Source organism: Salvia miltiorrhiza, chromosome 3 (genome assembly GCF_028751815.1).
Source record: "Salvia miltiorrhiza cultivar Shanhuang (shh) chromosome 3, IMPLAD_Smil_shh, whole genome shotgun sequence".
Taxonomy (NCBI): Eukaryota; Viridiplantae; Streptophyta; class Magnoliopsida; order Lamiales; family Lamiaceae; genus Salvia; species Salvia miltiorrhiza.
This window is the reverse complement of record NC_080389.1, coordinates 2,958,714-2,985,300: the sequence shown is the minus strand read 5'-3', so window position 1 is coordinate 2,985,300 and position 26,587 is coordinate 2,958,714. Positions and strand designations below refer to the sequence as shown.

The 26,587-nt window shown below is 36.7% G+C and overlaps 1 protein-coding gene across 3 annotated transcripts; it reads left to right on the top strand.

The window, feature by feature from the left end:
- Positions 1-10,335: 10,335 nt before the first annotated feature.
- Positions 10,336-21,562, top strand: LOC131016930 (probable disease resistance RPP8-like protein 4). 3 transcript variants are annotated; one of them, XM_057945736.1, is made up of 3 exons: positions 10,336-10,799; positions 10,887-11,217; positions 14,606-15,158. In XM_057945736.1, the coding sequence occupies exons 1-3, from the start codon at positions 10,515-10,517 to the stop codon at positions 14,713-14,715; spliced, it is 726 nt and encodes a 241-aa protein (XP_057801719.1). In that variant the 5' UTR covers positions 10,336-10,514; the 3' UTR covers positions 14,716-15,158. The 3 variants fall into 3 exon arrangements, with proteins under 3 accessions (XP_057801719.1, XP_057801720.1, XP_057801718.1); XM_057945737.1 differs by lacking the exon at positions 14,606-15,158 and adding an exon at positions 20,955-21,562 and having other exon boundaries at positions 10,351-10,799; XM_057945735.1 differs by lacking the exon at positions 14,606-15,158 and having other exon boundaries at positions 10,365-10,799; positions 10,887-13,165.
- Positions 21,563-26,587: the final 5,025 nt, after the last annotated feature.

Here is a 26,587-nt window from a genome sequence, read left to right as displayed (position 1 = left end):
TACCATGTCAAAACATGGTATAAACATATTTGTTTAATTAGAAAACATGATTAGGAGACTGAATTGTTTGTATTGTATTGCTTCCTCTATTATGTATTACAACCACCCCTTTTTATAGAACATAAAAGGTAATATCTATCAAGGATCCTTGATTGGTGGATCCTTGATTGACTCTCAATCAAGATTTTGGTAAGGATCTTTGATTGATAGATTGATTCTCAATCTCCTTAATTGATCTCTTTCCTTTCAACACATATCATCCATCACAACTAAATATCTCCTCCCCGTTAAAATTTTGTGCACTTTTTCATCATCACTTTTTCCCAATCCACCTGTGTTGTATTCCTTCAAGGACCCCAGAAAGCTAGAAAGAATTCTCGGTGCACTGTAATCTTGTGATATTGTAACCCAAACACGAATATCAAATTTCTCCATAATTAATGGATCATCATAAATGTTCCTAGCAAGAGTAGTTTTGCTTGTTGGAATATAAGTATATATAATGGAGGATTTATTTAATTGGTAGGAGGAAATTTGGAGAAATTGGTTGTGGACGTGTGTGTGCTTATGAATTTGAGTGGGAGGATTGGAGTTTGCTAACACAATCTTTCTTCAATTCACTTCCTTTCTAACTTTTTTTTTTTTCTTCAATTCACTTCCATCTAAACAATTGATACAACCTCCACATATATATAGTAGTCAAGTGAGAATTCTAGAATTCTCTTGATTTCTATCTAGATTTTTATACTTATTTTACTATTACAAAATATCTTCACTTAGTCACTTTTTCTAGAATTCTCTATATTTTTCTTTCTTTCTTTTTCTTCTTAAAATATCTTGATTCTAGATATTTCTAATACAAATATCTTCATTCTAGATATTTCTAATACAAATATCTTCACTTAAAAAATCAAGTTTATTTTTATATTCCAACACTCCCCCTTAAACTTGATTTTTCATTCCGAGCAAACTTCTGAATATGGCGAAATCCTTTCACGACGTGCCTTGCTTTATATCTTTCAACTTCACCTTTGGAATTCTTCTTAACCTTATGCACCCACTTGACTCCAATGGCCTTGTGCCTTTCCGGTAGTGTCACGAGCTCACACGTATTATTCTTGTTTATAGCTTTGATTTCTTCGTCCATTGCAACTCGCCAATTTTCACTATTTGCTGCTTCAGGTTCATAATCAGCAGATAGACAAAACAAGGTGAGATCTTCTAACCTTTCAGTGTCTCCATATATCTCATCCAAATTCCTTGCTCGTGGTGTGACTCTTTCATTTAAGAAAGATGGTGGCGAGTCTTCAGTAACTTGTATAGGTGAAACTGGCGGAGTCACTACCTCTTGTTGGACTTCTCCAACTTGCTCGACTGTCCTTTCATCATCGAATTGTGGGATGAAGGTGAAGTCACCACTGGGATTAAAATCCCACACTCCTTCTTCGTCGAACTCCACATCTCGACTTATCACTATTTTCTTGGTATTTGGATTATATAACTTATAGCCTTTAGAGTTAGAGTCGTACCCGATAAAGATGAATGCTTCACTTTTATCGTCGAGCTTCTTCCTTCTCTCATCTGGTACATGCACGTAGGCTTTGCTTCCAAATACCTTTAGGTGGGAAATTCCTGGCTTTCTCCCGCTCCAGGCTTCTTGTGGAGTCATTCCCCACACGCTCCTTGTCGGCGATCGGTTGGATAGGTACACCGCGCACGCCACTGCTTCGGCCCAAAACTCTTTAGGCAGATTCTTCGTCTTTAGCATGCTCCTCGCCATCTCCATGATTGTTCTGTTTTTTCTTTCCGCCACTCCGTTCTGTTGGGGGGATCTCGTAACTGTCAGGGGCCGTCGAATTCCATTTACTTCGCAAAATTCTAGAAACTCCTTGGATGTAAATTATCCACCTCGATCAGACCTTAGGGCCTTGATTTGTCGTCCGCTCTCCTTCTCGACGGCAACTTTGAATTTCTTGAATGCATCAAATACTTCTGACTTCTGCTTCAAGAAATATACCCACGTTTTTCTAGAAAAATCATCAATGAATAGCAGAAAATAATTATTTTTACCCAGGGAGCTTGGATTTATTGGCCCACACACGTCAGCATGAATCAACTCCAGTGGCTTTTGAGCTCTTGAGCTTGACTCCTTTGGAAACGGCTTTCTGAACTGCTTCCTGAGTAGACAACCTTCGCAGAGTTGATCGGGATGTTTGATGGATGGTAGGCCTCTCACCATCTCTTTCTTTGATAGCAACTCCAAGCCGCCAAAATTTAAGTGCCCAAACCGAAGATGCCACAACCAAGACTTATCTTGGTAACACGCTTTCAGGCATTTTGCCATGCCATTTCGAATATTCAATAAGAACATTCTATTTTTAGACATTGGCACCTTGGCAATAAGATTATTTTTGCCATCTCTTATTGAAAGGTTATAATCTCTCATGTGAATATCATAACCTTTCTCTAAGAGTTGTCCCAAACTCAAGATATTATTTTTCATATTGGGCACGTAGTAAACGTTGGAAATAAATTCATGATTTTCATTCTTCAAGCGAATTAAAATATTTCCTTTTCCTTTAACTGGAATTTTAGATTCATCACCAAAGGAGACGTTGCCACTTACCGACTCATCGAGCTCCACGAACATGCTTCTCTTCCCGCACATGTGGTTGCTTGCACCGGTGTCGAGGTACCACGTATCATCTCTTCCAGCTTCTCCTTTATATGCCAGAAGCACACTACCATTTGCTTCGCTCGTGTTCTCGGCATAATTGGCCATTTCCTCAATCCTTACTTTTTCACTTCTGCACTCGGAAGCATAGTGCCCAAATTTATGGCAATTATAACACTTTATCGAAGATTTATCGTACCTCGACTGCGGGTTGCTCCTCCCCCGACCACTTGTAAACTCATTTCTTTCACCATTGTTGACGAAGCCTCCTCGTCCTCGTCGATGTCCACGTCCACGGCCTCTGCCTCTGCCTCGATCTTGTCCTTGGCCACGTCCTCTCCCGAACTGTCCATGGCCATTGCTCGGACCTTCTTCTGTCTCTTTCGGGCTTACTTGCAACTTTAAAAGTTGCTCTGAAATCTCTTGCTTCTTCTTTTGCTTCTCCTCATATGCTTGCAACGATCCCAACAAAAGATCGATCGTCATCTCCTCCAAATTTTTAGTTTCTTCAATTGTGATTACTATATGCTCAAATCTTGGAGTTAGTGAGCGTAATATTTTCTCCATAATTCTTACATCCTCCAATTTTTCACCATTTCTTTTCATTTGATTAGACACCGCCAAGACTCTTGAAAAATAATCCGAAATTGACTCGGACTCTTTCATATGCAAAGACTCAAACTCTCCTCTTAAAGTTTGAAGTCGTACCTTTTTTACTTGCTCCGCTCCTTTGCACGCGTTCTGGACCTTCCCCCATGCTTCTTTGGCGGTACTTGCATTCGAGATCTTCTCGAAATCATCGTCCCCAAGCGCTTGATAAATGAGACAGAGAGCCTTCTTGTCTCTCTTTCTCGCATCTCGCAACCTATCATTTTGTTGTTGGGATAGTGCGGCCTCGTCCTGCGGCTCCTCGTAGCCGTTCTCCACGATCTCCCAAACATCGTGGGCTCCCAATAGCGCCTTCATCTTGATGCTCCAATTGTCGAAGTTGCTCTTGTTGAGCATGGGGACTTGAAACGATTGTAGGTTGGCCATTCCACAGGTAGGATTTTATGGCTCGGATACCATTTTGTTGGAATATAAGTATATATAATGGAGGATTTATTTAATTGGTAGGAGGAAATTTGGAGAAATTGGTTGTGGACGTGTGTGTGCTTATGAATTTGAGTGGGAGGATTGGAGTTTGCTAACACAATCTTTCTTCAATTCACTTCCTTTCTAACTTTTTTTTTTTTTCAATTCACTTCCATCTAAACAATTGATACAACCTCCACATATATATAGTAGTCAAGTGAGAATTCTAGAATTCTCTTGATTTCTATCTAGATTTTTATACTTATTTTACTATTACAAAATATCTTCACTTAGTCACTTTTTCTAGAATTCTCTATATTTTTCTTTCTTTCTTTTTCTTCTTAAAATATCTTGATTCTAGATATTTCTAATACAAATATCTTCATTCTAGATATTTCTAATACAAATATCTTCACTTAAAAAATCAAGTTTATTTTTATATTCCAACATTGCTCTCCACAGAATTAGGTAATACATAATCGTCAAAGTTTGGCCCATTTTATTAGGTAAAGAATGTGAAGTAAATTAATGTATTGCGAAAGGTGTGGGACAACTAAAAAAGGTAGTGATGATCTAACTCTTGCCTAACAGCCTTCTAACTCCACATGAAAAGCTTGTTGCCTAACAACCTTTCTTCTTCCTGAGAAAAAACAGAGACTTCTTTGGTCTAACTTAGTTTGATGCAGTATATATAGAAGAGCATGTGAAATGCAAGCAAACACGAATATCAAAGAAATGTCCATGGACCACATTCCTAATTCATCTCCAAAGGTCTTCTACGGCATTCATGGCGGTGAAGGCTTCCTCAGCCTGCCTGCTCAGCTCGGCCGATGTGGTCTATGTGGAGGCGGTCATAGACAACTTTTGCATGGACAAGTCTTGCGTGTCGCTATCATCCAGGCACTACTGCAATCCATCAACTCCTTCGTCTTTGCCAAAGAATATGGATTACGTGCAAATGTTCTCAGCACTGCGTAACTCTCATCGTCATTGCAAATATAATTTGCGTATTAATCTACATCTAATTTGATCTTATTTTTTTGCATGGTTCTATATATCATGGGCTATCTTCTGCATGATTGTATCTATACCGGTGTTAAATTGGTTATTATGCAATTTTGGAATTCGTAAATTGATGATGGCAGCCGAGAAGCTAACATTATTTTTTCTATTTATCACTGTGAATTTTTTATGAAGTAGAGAATTTATTTTTATAGTCTTTTCTTATTTTTGTTGCAAAAAGTTCATTAATTCTAAAGAGAATTATGCCTACTAATATTATCATCTAGAAATAAATATTTGCCAGTTTTTCCCAATCAATTTGCATTCAAACATGCAGCAGATCATATATTAAATGATCTTTTATTTGAATCATCTTTAAAGTGGCGAAGTTGTGTGGCTCCAAAATCCCTTTCTTGTACAAGGTTATTGGTTCAATTTTTTTTTTTTAATGAGATCTTTTATTTTATATAGAACAAGTTTGCAGACATAATTCTCTTTAGGATTAATGAACTTTTTGCAACAAAAGAAAAAATTTTATAGACAAAATAAGTTTTCTACTACATAAAAAACTTCAGAGTGATATATAGAAAGAATAATGCCAGCTTCCCGGCCACCATCATCAATGTACAAATTCCAAAATTGCATAATAGCCGATTAACACCGGTAGAGATACAATCATGCCGAAGATAACCCTGATAGATAGACCATATATGCCAAAAATTAAAATCAAATTAGACCATATATATACATTAATATGCAAATTACATTTTGGATGATGATGAGACTTACGCAGTGCTGAGAACATCTGCACGTAATCCATATTCCTTGGCAAAGATGAAGGAGTTGATGGCTTGCGGCAGTGCTGCCTGGATGATAGCCACACGCAAGACTTGTCCATGCAAACCAACAGTAGCTTGTTTTTGGTTTTACATCAAACATTGTTTTCACTTTTTTAGGGTGTTGACGAGGATGGTTATTGAACATTCAAATGATTGTACTTTTCACAAGATCATAAGTAAAAAGTATATGTAGTTCTTGTTTTACATTCAATTGATATTTGGATTCGCCGTTTTTTATTGTGATTTTTTGTTTTAGGGTTTAGGATTTAGGAGGTGATTGGTATGATGGAATGGAATGAGGGTGGAATGGAATGGAGGTAGGAATGGAATGAAGGGAGGAAATGAATGACAAACCTTGGTGATTCCTTTGCTTGGTATGCATAAGGAATACAAAAGGAATGGAATTGTAATTCCTTGTTTGATTCCATTCCTATGATTGATATCTAAAAATAAATTTTAGGAATGGAATGGAATTATTTTGTTTTGCTAAATTAACATTTACATCATAATTTATCAAATTGGCATTATTTTGCATCTCTCTTCCACCTCTATTTTGTGTTATATTTGTAGGGACAAACCAAAATATGCACTGGGGTAAAATCAAAAAGAAAAAAAAATGAATATTAATCAATTTTTTTTTAAAAGCTGACTTATTTTCCATGCATATTAATACTACACAGAAACATCCACCCGAAAAAAAAAATTTTAATTTTTCTTGCCACCCACAACCCCACCCCCCACCCCACCCCCTATCTTTTTTTTTTAATTTTTCTCGTCACCCCCACCCACCCCCAACCCCCCTCCCCCAAATTTTTGTTTATTTTACTCACCACCCCCACACCTCCCCTCCCCCCCTCAATTTATTTTTTTATTTTCTAAAAAAAAATCTCGCCACCCCCACCCACCTCCCACTAACTCCCCTCCCCCTCCCCCCTTACCTCCCAATTTTTTTAGGATAAATTTGGTTTAAAACATTAATAAATTTTCAAATTTTGATTTTTCCCACAAACTTTCATTCTTGTTTGAAAATACATAATACCACTTTCCCCTCAACGTTGACACCCCTGTCACCTTTAACACCCTAACGTCAGGGTTGACGTTGTTTACTACCTCAACGTTTCAAAACTAAAGCAAAATGCCTCCACGTTTTAAAGGCCGCCCCAAGCGCTGCTCTAATGAGATCAATCACCGTTAAAACACAGGGGGCAATTCGATTGTCATGTCACATAATTTTCATGTAATTACATTGTATTGCCACGTCATTTAAATTTTTTGATCGAAATATGTCATCGTGGGAAATTCCAAAAAAAATGATTTATCATGAATTTTGAAACAAGAATGAAAGATTGTGGGAAAAACTAAAATTTAGAAATTTATTATGATTTTATACCAAATTTACCCCTTTTTTATTGCATGTTCAGGTTCACCAGCAAACTTTTCCCTAAGAATTGGATCTTCTTGAGTTGCAATACCAATGGGGCATGTATCTTTGTCGCATTTCGGCATCATGAAGGGTGGGTGGGGTGGGGTGGGGGTGGCGAGTAAAATAAATAAATAAAAATTGGGGGCAATTCGATTGTCATGTCACATAATTTTCATGTAATTACATTGTATTGCCACGTCATTTAAATTTTTTGATCGAAATATGTCATCGTGGGAAATTCCAAAAAAAAATGATTTATCATGAATTTTGAAACAAGAATGAAAGATTGTGGGAAAAACTAAAATTTAGAAATTTATTATGATTTTATACCAAATTTACCCCTTTTTTTATTGCATGTTCAGGTTCACCAGCAAACTTTTCCCTAAGAATTGGATCTTCTTGAGTTGCAATACCAATGGGGCATGTATCTTTGTCGCATTTCGGCATCATGAAGGGTGGGTGGGGTGGGGGTGGCGAGTAAAATAAATAAATAAAAATTGGGGGTGGGGGTGGGGGTGGGGGGGGAGGAGTGGGCAAGAAAAATTATAAAAAATAAATAAATAAAATTTTTGGGGGTGGGGGGTGGCGACAAAAATAAAAAAAATAAAAAAAATGAAATGTTGGGGGGGGGGGTGGGTGGGTGGCAGGTGGGGTGGGGAGAAAAAAAAATTGGAGGGGAGGGAGGGGTGGGTGGGGTGTGGTGGTGGCAAGAAAAATTAAAAAAAAATATATTTTTTTTGGGGGTGGGGGTGGGGTGGCGAGAAAAATTAAAAAATATATATATATATTTTTTTTGGGGGGGGGGGGGGGGGGGGGGGAGGGGGTGGGGTGGGGTGGGGTTGGGGATGAGGGTGCAAAATATATAAGAGTAATTTTGTCAAAACCTAAATTTAGGTGGAATTAGAAATGGAATGGAATGGGTAATACCATGTTGGAAGGAAGAAATGATGATTCTTATATGTAAAGGAATGGTGATTCCCTTAAGAATGATGATTCCTAAAATAAAGCTATACCAAGCATAGGAATGGAATGGAGGTAGGAATCACCATTCCATTCCCACCTCCATTCCACCATACCAATCACCTCCTTAGAGTTTAGGGTCTAGGGTAGATTGCTTGTTCTTCGCTTCCGCGTTGCCTCTACAGTAAGTATTTTTATCGTCATCTATTGCAAGCTCCGGGTTTTGTGGTTTGATTCTCCTGTAAGCTTTGGAATTTTTTGTGCGTAAAAGATGTCTAACACTCAGCTCTCTTTCTATCGCAAACTCTGATTAGCCTGAGAAGTAACACCAAGAATGGAAACAAATTAGAACCATGCATCTGGGCTTAAAGCACTATTGAAGCACAAAGACATCATCACGTGTTTTAATAAAAGTTAGTTCTGTATTTGATGAGTGGAAAATAAATTTTACAAAAAATGGAGATTGTAAGGATAATAGTAGTATAATTATTTTCAAAAATAAGTCAAGAAAATATTTTTGGGACCGACCAAAATAGAAAAATGAAAAATATCTTAGGGACGAAGGAAATACTAAAAATTCCAACGCATATATTTATACATAATTGTTTTTGCCAATAAATGGGCTTAGAGCCCAAAAGGATTAAAGAATCTTGCATTCATAAACGACAAAGATTGTAGGTTTGCATGGGCTAAACGTAATCGGACTCACGAAAGGTGAGTGACATAACCAAACTAAGTCCCATTGTAGCAGAATTCCATTATTGTAATGATAGGCCCATTTCGAAAATAAACCCATTAACTAGCTGGTTAATTATACTAGTAGTTGCACTCGTGAACGCACGAAAAATATTTTTATATTTTATTATATATAATTGAACTTATTATACACAAAATTATAAATATAATAATAAATATTACTTCCTCCGTCCCTCAAACATCTTCCTAAGGAATGGTTATATGAGTTTTATTAAAAGTTAGTTGTCTATTTGATGAGTGTATCATGGGTCTCAGAAAATGTGAAGATTGTAAGGGTAATAGTTAGTGAAATTGTTTCCAAAAATAAATTAGGAAGATATTTTGGTGATGAACCAAAATGGAAAGAGAGGAAGATGTTTGAGGGATAGAGGGAGTATAATTTTAGCTAAATATATTTGAGTTTAATATAAAAGTAAAAAAGAATTCACAATATAAAAATTAATATTATGAAAAGAAAAAAAAATATTCCCTACGTCCCATTGATCTTGTCTCGTATTCCTTTTTTGTTTGTCCCATTGATCTTGTCTCATTTCTATAAATAACACTCCTACTTTATCACTTTATCACCTTCTCTCTCCTACTTTATCTGCACACTTAACACTATTAATACTTTCCTTAATAACCGTGCCGAAACCAAATGGGATAAGCCCAATGGGACGGAGGGAGTAAGAAAAGTTAAAAGAAAAAATGAAAGCAAAAAAAAGAACTAAAAATAGATTTATTAAAAAAAATGGACAGGGGAGAGATTTTTCTTAAATTTTAATCTTTAAATAAATATCACATCCATCCACGAAAAGATGTCCTAAGGGAGGTTGACACGAGTTTTAAAAAATTTGTATTGTTTATTTAGTGAGTGAAGAAAATGACCCACAAATATAGAAAAGTGAAAAAAGTTAATTAAGTTGGTCAGTGGAGAAATGAGCCCACAAGTTAGTGAGAAGAGAAAGAGACCTACCAATTATTGTTAAAAATATATTACGACATCTTTTTGTGCATGGACTAAAATGGCAGATTAGTATATATTTTCGTGGAATGGATAGAATATAATTTTTATATTTTAAATACAATATTGACATATTATATATCAAATTAAAGCACTTATCACGATCTTTAATTTGATATGCATATTAAATATTTTATAATTTATCAAATTTCACAATTTTAGAATAAAAAACAAAAAATTAAAAAAAAATAAAGAAGATATAACTTATAAATAAACCTTCAATTTTATTATAATCACAAGTTTGCTATTCAATTTTGAATTTGATTTCCAATTGAAAGTTGAAACTTTAATATATTATAGATTTTTGAGAAATATGTCGCATTTTTTGTCATGCTTAAATAACTGCTCGCATTTTTTGACATGTACTGAAGCATTTAAAAAAAAAATCAAAATATCAATTAGATTCAAACATAACAAATGGAATATGACAACTTTCCCAAGTTGCAAATTTTTTTTTTTTCAAAAATCCATATTTTATACCAACTTGACGACTTGGATGTTGCTTTCTAAGGTGAATACCAACCAAGTTGAGCATCATTAATCATAGTTTATTCTTCGATGCATGAATTAGAACATGGAAATCAACATCACTCACCTACTCTACTCATATATTCTTATTTTTAAAGACTTGAATAAGCGCATAGTTAAATGACGCCAATGACACATTGTTTGTGATAATAATTGAGGAGATATAGCCATTTTACACATTGTTTTTGCTGAAGCTATTCCATCAAATTCTTGTCCGAAATTCTCAGAAAAATATACACTGTTTTTCCTCGGATCATGGCGGCATATGCAGCCTCGGTTTCTCTTATGCATATCATCGATACAATCGAGCATCACCCTTCCCCTCCGATTTCTATAGACAAACAACAAGTTGAATCTCTCACTCAAATTGTTACCTTTTTGCAGGAATTTCTTGAAAGTTATAAGTCCCCTGTTGCTGACGGAGATGAAGCCGATCCGCTGGAGATGCGTATTGTAGATGCAGCTCATGCCGTTGAAGATGTTATCGAATCACATATTGTGAACGTGATTGAACTGGGTAGATCAATGAGTCCCAATGAAGTCAGTTTCATCAACTTCTATGAAGATCTACGACAAGTGATAGAAGAAATGAATCTCTAACTCAAATTATTAATTACCTTCTTGCAGGAATTTCTCCAAGGCTATGTTGTAGATGCAGCTCATGCGGCTGAAGAAGTGAATTCTAGAGAAGAAGTCAGTTGCATTGACTTCTATCAAGATCTACAGCAAGTGATTGAAGAAATGAATGTGATCAAGAAGGAAGCCATGGAGACTTCAGCTGAAGCTCAGCCGCAGAGAAAGGTCTCCTCGACTCATGCTGGCTCCTTGACGTCCTCTTCCACTGTGAAGGAAAGCATGATGGTGGGCTTTGATGACGTGCTACTTCAACTCTTGGATCGGCTCACTGGAGGGAACCGTAACCGCCAAATCATCCCAATCACAGGGATGGGCGGGATTGGTAAGACCACTCTTGCCCGACATATATTTGAGCATGCCCTTGTTAAGGAGCATTTTGATATTCGTGCATGGACTACAATTTCTCAAACTTATAACGTTAGAGAAACACTTAGAGAAGTTCTTCACCAAGTGAGTGGAGATTCGAGGAGTGATCTGAGTGAGGAAGATTTAGGAGTGAAATTACGCAAGTATTTACTGTCTAGGAGCAAGTATCTCATAATATTGGATGATATGTGGAGTGTAGAGGTGTGGGAAAAGATGATGGTTTTCTTTCCTGATAAGAATGATGGTAACAACTAGGCTCTCAAACTTGGCTACTGAGTTGACAAACTCCAACAGCATTGATATGAAATTTTTAGATGATGTTAGTAGCTGGAGTTTGTTCTCCAAAACTGTATTTGGGGGTGAGGGTTTTCCTCTTCATCTCGAGGAAATCGGAAAGAAAATTGTCGGGATGTGTAAGGGACTTCCTTTGTCGATTGTTCTGATTGGGGGTCTTTTGGCAAAGTCAGAACTTACACTTGAATATTGGGAGCACATAGAGGAAAACCTAAGCTCAATAGTGAATTCGGAAAATGATGAATATTGGCTGAGAGTATTGAAACTGAGCTATGACTATTTGCCTACCTATTTGAAGCCATGTTTTCTGTATATGGGAGTGTTTGGGGAAGATGAGAAAATTAGGGTCGCAGAACTCATGAGGCTATGGGTTTGTGAAGGCTTTCTTAAACCAATAATCAATAAAAGCTTGGAAACAATTGCCAATAAGTATCTGAAGGAGCTAGTCGATAGAAACCTCATTCTAGTTGATGAGTTGGGTAAACTTGGGAATATTAAGTACTGCAAAATGCATGATTTACTGAGAGATCTATGTTTGAAAGAAGCTGAAAAGCAGAGGTTTTATTATGTGTTAGGGCAACATTGTCCTCCAGGGATAAATAGCCAACGCCGCATTGTTATTCCCAGAAGCACTTTAGATAAGACAGACAGGGATGCCTTGTCACGTGTTCGTTCTTTCATATGTTATGATTATACAGTGCCAGAATCGCTAGATTTTACATTTTTGAGGACATTGACTACAGATGAGTATTCCGAAGGGTATTCAGAAGAAAATGTGTTCCAATCGGTGAACTTGAGGTACCTTTCGGCTAGATTTCGTGCGGGGTTCCAAATCCCTTCTTCAATTAGTCTGCTGTGGAATCTACACACACTAATTGTTTCTTGTTGGGGTGGTGAACCTACTGCACCAGTCGAAATTTGGAAAATGCATCAGCTTAAGCATGTCGAGTTCGTAGGTTTAGGAGGAATGTATCTCCCAGATCCTCGGAGCGGGCATAGTGATGTTATGATGGAGAATCTAGAGACGCTCAAAGGAGTGCTTGATTTCAACTTGATGAAGAAATGGTTAAGAGAATTCCCAATATCAAGAAACTGTATATAAAATACCAGGATGAAGTAATGGAGAGAGTGAAGTGCCTCAGCTATCTTCAATGTCTGAGTAAGCTGGAAAGCTTGACGTGCAAGATTGGATATGGAAGTGATGCTGAGTATCTGCAGAGTATTAGCTTCCCGCGCTCACTCAAGAAGCTGTATCTTGTATGCGGAAAGTTCTTCCATTTGGAGGAAATTCTGGAAAAGATAGGTTCATTACCACTTCTTGAGAAGCTCGATCTTTGGAATGGGCAGTTTGCAAGACGCAGATGGGAAATAGTTGAAGGCCAATTCCCCAGCCTCAGATATTTGAGTTTGCGGAAGTGTGGGGATATGGAATGTTGGACGTTAGAGGGCTCCTGCTTGCCACGCCTTGAGCAACTTCATCTCATATCGATGACGGAATTGGAGGAGTTCCCTTCAGAAATTGGAGAAATACCAACACTCACATCAATTCAATTGTGGTATTGCAGTGAATCAGCGGTTGTGTCTTTGAAAAAGATAGTAGAGGAACAAGAGGAATTACAAGGGGACCCACCCTTTCATGTTATAGTTAGGTCACGCAAGGTCAGCCAAGAACTGCAGAGCTTGGCAACTCCCAACTTTCGTGTAGTCAAATTGAATTAATTTATTTTAAGGGCAATAATGTAATATCATTTTATTATGATTATTGTTGTTATTATTATTATTATTATTATTATTATTATAGAAGAAGCCCACACTAATCACAATTCATATATTATTATCATACATATTGTGTACTAATTGAATTCTAAATATGATTGGAATCACTCTTTTTTTTCGAAAATCTAAACTTTAATCTAATACTATTTAAAGAGTGTTTATAAATAATAGTCATCCTCCGCTGCCGGTGATAATTGAATCTGTGAGTGTATCGAGTCGTGCCTGCCCTCCATCCTCCGTTGCCGACAATTATTGGTATGTCCGGTTCTTTGTAGTGTTGAAAATAAGCATGGCGATTATGCAAGAGTCCGACGGCAAGTCGTAAAAAACGATGTGCATGGTTTCCGTATATTTCGCATGATTTTTGGTCATCAAACTTGAATGTTCCATGTAAGATTTCATGATCTTGCGAATCTTACATATCGAAGTTTTTTTTTTTTTTTTTTTTTTTTTTTTTTTTTTTTCTGGTGAAAGAACCAATCCAACATTGTGGCGGAGAAGGTGGATTACCTGGTTCGTTCCACTCAATCAATGTAGAAAACATGATGGTAGTTCAAGTCCTTTTCTATAAAGGGGCCTTCTCTCTTTTCAAGGTGCAGCTGGTTGATTTTTCCGTAATATTAAATTGAACTTTCAAGTCCTTCAGCTAGACACAAAGGTATCAAGAAGGATATTTCTGGGGTTGTAAGAAGTCACAACCAAGGTAGGAAATCAAATACACTATCTGATATTGGTGATATTGAGGAGTGTATATTATTATGCATGGATAGCTTTAGGTTGATCTTGGGGCAATGAAAAAACTAACAAAGATATACGATAAAAACATGTTTTTAACCATTCAATTACTATTTGAAGTAGACAATACGATCAATCAAATTATACATTATCACATTCATCTCATTCCAAAAAGATATATCTATATCTATCTATACTAATATATATACTAATAGAAAAAGAGCCTAAGCATTCTATGGGACAACTTGTGGATTGCCTATTTTACCCCTCTCCATATTTTATATTATGTATAGTTATAATGTATTTATGTTTATTGGAATTAATTATAAAAGAATCCTAATTCAACTCAAACATGGAAGTAGTGACGGAAGTTTCTATTAGATTACTCCTAATATAATAATATTCTACTTAAATTTCTTCTTTCATTCTTATCATATTCTATTAGATTACTCCTAATCTAACCTCATCGTCACTTCTTTTCCTCTTCAACGTCTTGCTCTCTTTAGTGCTTCGCTCCCTCGACGCTGCGCTCCGATCAGCAATTTCTTGCCTGGTTTACCAGCGTCGTGCATTCGTAAGCAATAAGATTTTGTTGTTCTCCTCCCGTCTACACCAGCTCCGATCAGGTTCTCCTCACTCGCTGCTCTGAGCCTCCAGTCTACCTTGCTCTCTTTCGTGCTTCACCACCGCTCTTAGTCTTTCTCCGGTTGCCGCCTCCCCTCTTCGAAGGCCGTTTTAGGTTAGTTTTGATTCTCGCTCCGTCTGTTATAAATTATTGCAATGCTAATTAACGTCACTTTCCAATTTGTAAGCAGACATGTTTAGATACTTTAACCATATTACATTCCAATGCTCACAATCTTATGCATTATTCTTTGAGTGATATCTCTGATCATTACACATCAAATTTTCTATTAAAATACAAAAAAAAAATCATGTCATTCGTCGAAAAAAAATGAACGTTATTTTACTAATAAAAATTGAACGTGTTAATTTGTTTTTAACAATTAATCATTAATATTAATTTTAAAATGACTATACTAAGTTTAAATTTTTGAAGTGTTAGTCTTATTTTGGTGACCTGCAACTAAAATAAAAGTAGAGATTGTTTGGAAGGAATCTATAAAAGTAGTTGGCGTTTTTTCTAATTATGCATTATTATGAGTATGTTTTAGTGTTACTATCAATTTAAATTTACTATGAATAGATCTGTGACTTTGCACTTGAAAGTTGAAACTACGACACATGTATGCAAAGGTTCCGAATGTTCAGTTATGTCCTCAAATTTTTGTTTTGGTCATTTAGGCTAATTTATAAGTTATATGCAAATTTTTGCAGAATGAAGGCAGGTCTAAACTGTTGCTAAACTGTCTAAACTGTCTAAATGAGGTTTAGCAATACAAAAATGTCATCTCAATATTTCTGAGCTTCAATTCTGTTCAAACACAAACGCAGAAGATAAAACGCAACAGAGAAAGAAAATCAGAGGCGGATATGTTGTGGATTTCTATTACAATTCTAATTCTAATATTGTGGATTTCTATATATCACAAGTCTTTGATCTATTAAATTATTTTATTCTTATCCAAACCATATTTACAAAATATTTTGGGATTCACTAAATGTAAGTTTGGGATAGACATCCGAACATCCATAGATTGATCCAACGGCTAACACAGCTTGGTGTAATCGAATATATTAAGATATTATTTTTGTTTTTATTTTTTAAAATATTGAGACATCATATTAGAATTTAAATGAGACAAAATAATTAAGAGTATTATATTTAATTTATTATTTCTTAGACAATTTGATCATTAATTTTATCACACATTTTTTTTTTACTTGTAATTTTATCACATAATTAATTATTGGTTAATTACATATAATTTTACTTCTACTTCATAGCAAGAACCACTGATTCTACTTCATTAGCAAGAACCATAACTGCAAGTGATATTATCTCCAATGAAGAACAAGGTATGTCTATTAACTTTTTATAAATTGATTGATGATTAAATTAGTTAAGTATCATATTTTATATTTTTATAATGTTTATAATTGATTTTACTAATTTGATAAATTGTAGTATTAAACTTTTGGATAATTTTATTCTTCTAAAGTTCTATTATTCCAATCATGACATTATAATTCGCTATGAGTAGAGAATATTCTTTTCATTCCCACCCATTAATTAACTTTAGCATACTAATCATATAAACAATAATATAAATTGATTTTTAGAATTTTACAATTACAAATTGCAAATATTTATGCTCCACCTTAGCTTAAGGCTATTTACTTCTCTCATTATGCATATGTCTTAATAAAATCCCTACTTAATCATAATCTATAAATCCTACCTATGAATGAGCTGAATCGATAAAGTGTTGATTTGTATTTCGAGTGTTCAGGTGATAATGAATATATTTAATTAATTTTTTTTTAACATAAATTGAATTGAAAATCTTTTAGTTGTTAATTGGTTTGAGATTCTTTTATATAATTAAGCAATTGTTGACATATATATTTATTTTGTATATTGTTGTATTTATTTCATTTCACTAATCACTATAATATAACTTTTTTTATTTTTATATTGTATTTTTCTATCTTTTTATTGTTGACATATATATTTATTTTGTATATTGTTGTATTTATTTCATTTCACTAATTACTATAATATAACTTTTTTTATTTTTATATTGTATTTTTCTATGTTTTTAGGTGTTAGAAGACAAAACGTTAAGAAGGTATCATGCCGAGAATATATTTGTTATAAGATACAGATTAGAAATCCAAGACAATCCATACTCTTATTAGCTGGAAGATTATTACAGCAATATATAGTGGATATGTACATAAAATTGGAGACAACAAGATTGGATTTTTTTCGTCAAAACCAATCAAGTATGAGAGCAGAATTGTATCAAGGAATTGTGGATAGTGTCTTCAATGGAGAATTAAGAGGGAATGAAATTGGCAAAAGAATTGTTCTACCAGCAACATTTACAGGAGGACCTAGAGATATGCGTCGTAGATATCTTAATGCATTGACATTAGTACAAAAATTTGGAAAACCAGATCTATTTATTACAATGACTTGCAATCCAGAGTGGAAAGAAATACAAGAAGCATTATATGATGGTCAAACAGTTAAAGATCGTCCAGACTTAACTACACGAGTATTTCGAGCAAAACTGCAAGACTTGAAAGATCAATTATTCAAGAGGAAATTTTTTGGACATGTAGCTGCACATGTTGATGTAGTTGAATTTCAAAAGAGAGGGTTACCACATATCCACATGTTGATAATTTTCAAGTCCGACAATAAGTTGAATACGACAAGTGAAATAGATAAGTTTGTAAGTGCCGAACTTCCCGATGAAGAAAACAATTCTGAATTGTTTAAATTGGTGAAAAAACATATGATGCATGGACCTTGTGGAGAGCAAAATCTAAATAATCCTTGTATGGTGAAAGAAAAATGCAAATGCCATTATCCACGACCATATTGTGTGCTTTAGAATCCTTGTATGGTGAAAGAAAAATGCAAATGCCATTATCCACGACCATATTGTGAAAGCACACAACAAGGTAAAGATGGATATCCAATTTACAGAAGAAGAAAAAATGGATCAATTGTACGTGTTCGGAATGCTGACTTAGACAACCAATGGATTGTACCATATAATGCACATCTATTGTCCAGATACAACTGTCATTAGGGGTGTAAATGAGCCGAGTCGAGTCGAGTATTGCTCTGCTCAGGCTCGAACTCGGCTACTTTCATGAAGCTCGAGCTCGAGCTCGACTCGGCCGAGCTTGATTTTTTTGAGCTCGAGCTCGACTCGATGACATATTCGCGAGCTCGAGCTCGACTCGATTAAGCTCGATTGTGGAGAGCAGTTGCGCGGGGTTGGGAAAAGGAGAGCAGTAGTGCAGTGGAAGGAGAGCAGTCGCGCCGGCTGGGAAAGGGCAGTTGGTGCTGGTAGATGTTGTTTCTCTCGCGCCGGCCGCCGGGCTAGGAAAAGGAGAGCCAAAGGTGGCGGCACGGCGGCTCTGTTGCTGCACTGCTGCTGCTGTCGCGCGCCGGTCACCGATCAGACTCAGCCGAGAGCTAAAGGCGGCGGGCCGGCGGCTCCGTGCTGCTCTGGTGCTGCTGCTGTCGCGTGCGCGCCGGGGTGCCGCGTCACCGTCGCCGGTCAGATTCAGTCGAGAGAGAGATGAGAGATTGGGGAAATGAGAGCTAAAGGTGGCGGGCTAGCGGCTCCGTGCTGCTCTGCTACTGCTGCTGTCTCGTGCGCGCCGGAGTGCGCGTCGCCGGTCAGATTCAGCCGAGAGATAGAGAGAGATGAGAGATTGGGGATTGGCCGATTGGGGTTGGGAACTTGGGGCGGCTGATAGCTTAGGATTTAGGGTTTCAAATTCAAGTGAATTCAAATGCAGATTTTGTTATAATGGGCTTAAAGGTTTGGGCCATTTTGTGTATTTTAAATATATTTAATTTTGGCCCAATATATAATATATTATATAATAATTGCTTGAGCTCGATTAGGCTCGCGAGCCTAACGAGTCGAGTATCACGAAACTCGAACTCGAGCTCGGTACCAATTCGAGTAGCTCGAGCTCGAGCTCGACTCGACTAACATCGAGTCGATTTCGAGTAATTTTCGAGCCGATCCCGAGTAGCTCGCGAGCTAGCTCGACTCACTTACACCCCTAACTGTCATATTAATGTCGAGGTATGCTCTGGTATCACAGCTGTTAAGTATTTGTATAAATATATCTATAAGGGACATGATAAGGTGGCAGTTCATATAACCCAAGATGATGAGCCGCATCAAGTTGATGAAATCAAACAATTTCAAGACGCACGATGAGTATCTGCACAAGAAGCTTTCTCATGGACAATTATATGTTGCTCTATCACGAGGAACTTCAATATCTACTACTAAAGTGTTGATTAAGCCGACCACAACAGATACAAGACAAAAAATGTTGTCTACACTCAAGTTTTGATCGCAGGTAATTTTTTAATTTTAAAAATATTTTATATATTGTTATTATGCATCGATAAAAGTATATTTACATGTTTAACACGACAACAAAATCATGATGAATCAGAAAGATGCAATTGATTCGCATTGTGTTGAAGACACTCGACATGCAGCTGGAATTTCAATTTTTTTTTTGTTGTTGTTTTTGGAGATAGCAATATGCATTTTTAATTTTTAAAATATTTGTTGATTTTAATATACATTTTTTAGTATGACAAACATGGTTTTCGTACCTCAATATCGCATGAATTGTTGTCATTTTCCCCCATGAATTGATTGCTAATATGTGTTTGTATCCCAATTTTGAGTTTTGTTGAGTTTTAATTCTTTGGTGTAGTTTTGGAGTGATTTCAGGGAAAATCAAGAATTAATTGGAGGATTTTGAAGACATGAGATCGAAGTACGTCTCGAGAGGAATCCGTGAGCGCAAACGGCGACCAAATCCGAGTCCGGACGAGGGAGAACGGAGCAAAACGAGCAGACTGTGCAAAACGCCCAGTACCCCGCGGTCACCACCCGCGGCCGCGGGGTAAGACCGCGGGTCAGCTGTTCCCGACTCAGGAGACACCCGCGGTCACCAACCGCGGCCGCGGGGCGGGACCGTGGGTCCCCTGAGCATCCCCCACGTTTGAAGGCCGCGGACGCGGGCCGTGACCGCGGGAAAAGGGCGGGGCTCCCCCAAATGGACCCCAAACGCGATTTTAGCCTCAAAACTCCATTTTTCTCTTCCTTTCCCCATTCATTCACCACACACACCCACTTCATCTTCCCCAACTCTCCAATCCCAAACCCTAGCCTCCATTCTCTACCATTTTTTCTCTCTTCCACACACAAAAACAACACCAAAATCAAATAAAGAAGGGGAAGACTTGGAAAGGAGCTCATCAAGACTACATGATTGAAGATCAAGATTATAGGATTTGTCTATGAATCTCTATCTCTCTATATCTTTATTTATGTTTTCTTATGACTTGAGATTTGCTTTTATTATGAATATGCTTGGCTAAAATCTCTTATCTTAGGGATTAGATTAGATGGATTTGTAATGGATTGATTTCTTTGTTCAATATATATCTTGATTGTGCTTATTGTTATCTTTTCAAGTCCTAGATTTATCTCTTGTATGATTGGTTGGCCACCTTTTGTGCATTTCTAATTTGTGATTTGAATCGGGAGAGGATAATTACAATAGATTAGGAGTTTGATACATATCATCTCAATAAACCGGGAGGTTGAGAGGTGGGTGAGGGCGTGTTGATCTTTTGTGCTCTTGGGAGTTATAGGTTAGAAATTGACCGGGGACGGCAATTATGACCCGTAATCTACTGTTTTAGTCGTCCGGGAGGGGGCTAAAACTAGTGGGGAGATCGCCCTAGATAAGTAGGCCATATCAAGATTTATATTGATTTTGATTGAAGTTCATTACGATCCATCGAAATCTAGTCCCTAGGATAACTTTCCTTCGAGTCATTCCCCAATTTATTAATTAAGTTTATATTTTTGTTATTTAGTTTGCTTGCTTTAATTTAACTTTGATTTAACCTTCAATATCTCTTCATCTTTGGTTGTCTAAATAGATTGAAAACAACTTATTAATGGTATTTAGAAGTTTGAATTCACCAATCCTTGTGGGATACGACCTTGCTTCCCTTATATTGCAACTACACCGTATACTTGCGGCGTGGTGAAAATAATTGCGAACAAGTTTTTGGCGCCGTTGCCGGGGATTGGTTGAGTTTTTACTTTTGATATTGTGAAAAGTTGTTTTTATCTAATTTAGATATTGTTTTTATGTTTGTTTATTTATATGTTTATTTGTTTTTGTTAGAGAAAATTGCTCCACAACCGTAAAAGCGGCACCAAAAATGGACGATGGAAGGAATGAGTTGGTTGAGCAACTCCAACTACAATTGGCGTTGATGCAACTTAAGTTGCGTGTTTTGGAAGCCAAAAGAAATTGTAGGCAACCAATGATCCAAAAAGCCTTCCAACCAACACCTTCCTATGGTGACTTTTATGACATGGGGTGCAATGCCATGGAGTGGCAATCACCATTGGAGTATGAGGACCATTTCAATAGTTGGAATTATGAAATTTCTTATTCCACTCAAGAAGGCTTCCAAGGGGGAAATCGATACTATCAAGAGGAGAAATCAAATTCAAAAGACGATCTCCTTCAATGCTTCATAGCTACACAAGCTTGGATAGAAAAAAGTCTAGCAAAATCGGAGGTTATGCTAGAAGAGCAAAGAAGGTCTTTGGCTACCACTATGGAAAATCAAAAGCGAATTGATGATTTGTGCATGGCCATTAGCCTTCAAAATGGAACCTTGTATGAGGAACCAATGCCAATGCTAAGTGAAGAGCCTCAAGAAGTTGAAGAAGAGTATGAAGAAGATGAGGATCAATTCTCCAAACCCCTTGAAGTCGAGAGCCCAACTTTTCCGACACAATCTCTACAATTTCAAAAAGATGAAGATTTCACAAGCTTTAAAGAAAGCAAAGTTAAAAATTTTGTCGATCCTTACCTCGCCACAGGCGATTCTATGAAGGCTTGCTTCTTTCACTTTTATTTATCTTCATCTTTTGATTTTCACTTTGATTTGTCTAATAAGGAATTGTTTGAGTGTGGTGGTACTCTAGATGGTGAACGAGATTACCATGACGCCCGGGATGTCTCAAGAATTGCAAAGCCACCATATTTTTGGGTCGCGGTGGATGGAGCATGCAAATTTGATGAGAAATGGCCACCACCTAAGCCTCCACCTCGTTTGTGAGTACGAGACAAGTAACCATTTTCTCCTTCATCCAAACTTATTTCTCCTTTGTGTGAAATAAGTTTGGGGGGAGGGTGAAGATGGGTTACTTATCTCGTTTATCCGTTGTTTATTTATTTAGTTAGTTTAGTTTTCGAATAATGAGATTTTGTCTCTGTTTTTGAGCTTTTCCTTGTCTTTTGTTTTTGAGCTTGATTGTTGAAAAACATGAGTTGGATGAAATGTGTGTTGGGCTTATGATATGAATGTTGCTTTTGAAAAGAAATTGTGTGTATCACTTGTGGATTATGCATGAAAAGTTTGAACTTGTGACAAGTGATTTAAATGTTTTGCCTCCAAGAACTTGATAATGAGCTTGTAAGATTTGAGCCATTGATTGTCATATTATCACAATCTCATTTTGTTCTTGAGTGTAAATCGATTGAGCATGTATGTTGGTCTCTAGAACTTGCCATGAGTCCTCTCTTGAAAATAAAAGTAGATGTGTTGTTAATATTGAAGTGATTTAAGGCCATCTTTGTTAGCCACTTGACCCCAATTGTGCCAAATTCTCATATGATCCTAGTTTACCCCTTTTGTGCCTTGTAGCCTTTCTTTGAATGAACCAATGATAAAGGGGTAGAACTTAGAGTGTTAGTGGTTGCTTTGATGAAGAAAAAAGTTTGGGAAATGATTGAAATTGCTTATCAAGCTTTGATTGTGTGAAAATCACTAATCCCCTATGAGCTCAAAAAGAAAAAGAAATGAAAATGAATGTGAATAAAAGAGCATAAAGGGGAGTGATTTGCCTTTTGAATCATAGCCATGATAGATATCACTAAGGATGAAAAGATGAAATGTAGGGATTTTGGTTTTTGATTGATAAGAGAAATGGTGAAGTTGATTTGTTCATTGTGATTGATGGATTGTGGGATGAGTCACTTTGCCTAAAAAACTACTTACCTTACCAAAGAGCCCTCATTACAACCCAATGAAAGCCCTTTTTGATCTCTATTTATAACACATTGAAGCATAGAGAGTTAGAACAAATGGCAAGCCTATGGTAGATTGCATGCATTGTTTCGAATTGAGTGTAAACACGTCCATTCTAAACACTTGAGAGTCGAGTGCATCATTGAAACATTCACCTTGTGAGGATTCAAGCTTGGAGGCTATAATGTTGAACTTACTATCACTTGTGACTTCTTGAAATGCATATCTACTTGTGATACACTAGTGAAATATTTTGAAAAAATTGAAGCCCTTGAAATGACACCAATTCATTCTCACATGTTTGTTATCTTTTATTTCTCTTCTCTTTGTTGTTTGGGGACAAACAACGCTTTAAGTTTGGGGGGGTTGACAAACATGGTTTTCGTACCTCAATATCGCATGAATTGTTGTCATTTTCCCCCATGAATTGATTGCTAATATGTGTTTGTATCCCAATTTTGAGTTTTGTTGAGTTTTAATTCTTTGGTGTAGTTTTGGAGTGATTTCAGGGAAAATCAAGAATTAATTGGAGGATTTTGAAGACATGAGATCGAAGTACGTCTCGAGAGGAATCCGTGAGCGCAAACGGCGACCAAATCCGAGTCCGGACGAGGGAGAACGGAGCAAAACGAGCAGACTGTGCAAAACGCCCAGTACCCCGCGGTCACCACCCGCGGCCGCGGGGTAAGACCGCGGGTCAGCTGTTCCCGACTCAGGAGACACCCGCGGTCACCAACCGCGGCCGCGGGGCGGGACCGTGGGTCCCCTGAGCATCCCCCACGTTTGAAGGCCGCGGACGCGGGCCGTGACCGCGGGAAAAGGGCGGGGCTCCCCCAAATGGACCCCAAACGCGATTTTAGCCTCAAAACTCCATTTTTCTCTTCCTTTCCCCATTCATTCACCACACACACCCACTTCATCTTCCCCAACTCTCCAATCCCAAACCCTAGCCTCCATTCTCTACCATTTTTTCTCTCTTCCACACACAAAAACAACACCAAAATCAAATAAAGAAGGGGAAGACTTGGAAAGGAGCTCATCAAGACTACATGATTGAAGATCAAGATTATAGGATTTGTCTATGAATCTCTATCTCTCTATATCTTTATTTATGTTTTCTTATGACTTGAGATTTGCTTTTATTATGAATATGCTTGGCTAAAATCTCTTATCTTAGGGATTAGATTAGATGGATTTGTAATGGATTGATTTCTTTGTTCAATATATATCTTGATTGTGCTTATTGTTATCTTTTCAAGTCCTAGATTTATCTCTTGTATGATTGGTTGGCCACCTTTTGTGCATTTCTAATTTGTGATTTGAATCGGGAGAGGATAATTACAATAGATTAGGAGTTTGATACATATCATCTCAATAAACCGGGAGGTTGAGAGGTGGGTGAGGGCGTGTTGATCTTTTGTGCTCTTGGGAGTTATAGGTTAGAAATTGACCGGGGACGGCAATTATGACCCGTAATCTACTGTTTTAGTCGTCCGGGAGGGGGCTAAAACTAGTGGGGAGATCGCCCTAGATAAGTAGGCCATATCAAGATTTATATTGATTTAGATTGAAGTTCATTACGATCCATCGAAATCTAGTCCCTAGGATAACTTTCCTTCGAGTCATTCCCCAATTTATTAATTAAGTTTATATTTTTGTTATTTAGTTTGCTTGCTTTAATTTAACTTTGATTTAACCTTCAATATCTCTTCATCTTTGGTTGTCTAAATAGATTGAAAACAACTTATTAATGGTATTTAGAAGTTTGAATTCACCAATCCTTGTGGGATACGACCTTGCTTCCCTTATATTGCAACTACACCGTATACTTGCGGCGTGGTGAAAATAATTGCGAAGAATTTCAATTTTTTTTTTGTTGTTGTTTTTGGAGATAGCAATATGCATTTTTAATTTTTAAAATATTTGTTGATTTTAATATACATTTTTTAGTATGATTGTTAATTCGTTATTACATTTGAAAACATCGCGTGACAATCCATTTGAACTTCAAATTTTTGCTAAAAATTATAATTTAATTCATAATAAATACTAATACTTTTATTTATAAGAAGTATACGCCTGATTCAAAGTTGGATTAGAATCTGCACACGCATATGCATAGCTATGAAGTCGCCACGCATCACATATATTATAGATTAAAATTACACACGTCTAGATGTTCGTCCCTAAATTAAAATAATAGTAATAAAAATTTGTTATTGAGGGTTATCTCATTGGATTCGATACAATTACAAATAATTCAAACTATAAAATAATATCTATATATTTAACTTTCAACATATAAAATGACATTAGTTAAACGTGCAACGCACGTTCTGTCTGCTAGTATACTAAAAGGGAAAAAAAATAATCATAATAAAGATTTCAACCAATTCTTGTTTTGCACATAAACTAAAAAATCTGCCTCCAATCATTCTAATTTTTCACACGATTATCAATTGCACCCAAATTAAGGTTGAGGAGGATGACTTAAATGTCTACATGGTTTAAACAATTGATATGCTAGACGAGGTACTTGGATTTCCACACTACTTGAGCTTGTCAGGATGGTATTAATTTGTCACTTTAACTAGCTATGATCACCGAAAATTGCCAGCTGTGTGAAAAATCAAAACAAATAAAAGTTTGTATATTTGGAGGCGGAATTTTAGTTTACGTGGACACTACAAAAAAACGCGTGTTTACCGGCGTCAATTACCGGCGGCGCTATTGCCGTCGGTACACAACGGCGGCACGGCGGCGGCATTTCAGGCGACCCGAACCTTCGAAATTACCGGCCAGTTACCGACGGCAAACCCGCCGACGTTAACTAGCGACGGCGATGCCGCCGTTAAGTTTTGAATATTCAATAAAACATTATTTTAACACAATTACCGACGGCGTTGTTGCCGTCGCTAGATAGCGGCGGCACTTGCCCTCGGTAATGTCTAATATTAGGGCACGCGTAACCTCCTTTTTTCAGTTCTGCGCAAAACAGATCCCCCCCCACCCCCCGCCGCTTCTGCTGCTGCCTGCTGCTGCCACCAGCCGACCGCCGCCGCCGAACCCCGCCGCCGAACCCCGCCGCCGACCGCCGCCGTGCCCAGCCGCCCGGTAACTCTCTTTCTCTCTCTCTCTCTCTAGATATCATTTAATTTTAATTATATATATATATATATATATAATTTTTAAATTTAATTTGACTTATATTCTTTATTTTAGTTCGACGATTTCGTTTCGCCGCTTTCTTCACGACACCCGCCGGAAACCACCACCGTACGTACGCTTCTCTTGTTTAATTATTTATTTATGAATTTTTTTATGTATTTATATGTTAATTAAATAGATTTATTTGTTATATATAGTTAATAATTAATTTATAATTAGCTTTGTTTATAAATAAATTATATGAAGCATGAATAATTTTAAATTATATCAAGCATGATTAATTTTAAATTATATATATTAATCAATTAGTATATGTTGTTAGTTTAATTTAATTATGAAGCATGATTAATTTTAAATTATATTTTAAGTTGTTAATTTGTTAGAATAATTTATATATGTTGGATAATTTTGTTAAATTAAATGTTATGTGCTATGTGTTTATGAAATGTTATATTATTATATATATATATATTGTGGGATAGATTTAATCAATTTCTTAAGGATCTTCTCCCTTTGGGATAGAAATTGATATAATCTTAAGGAT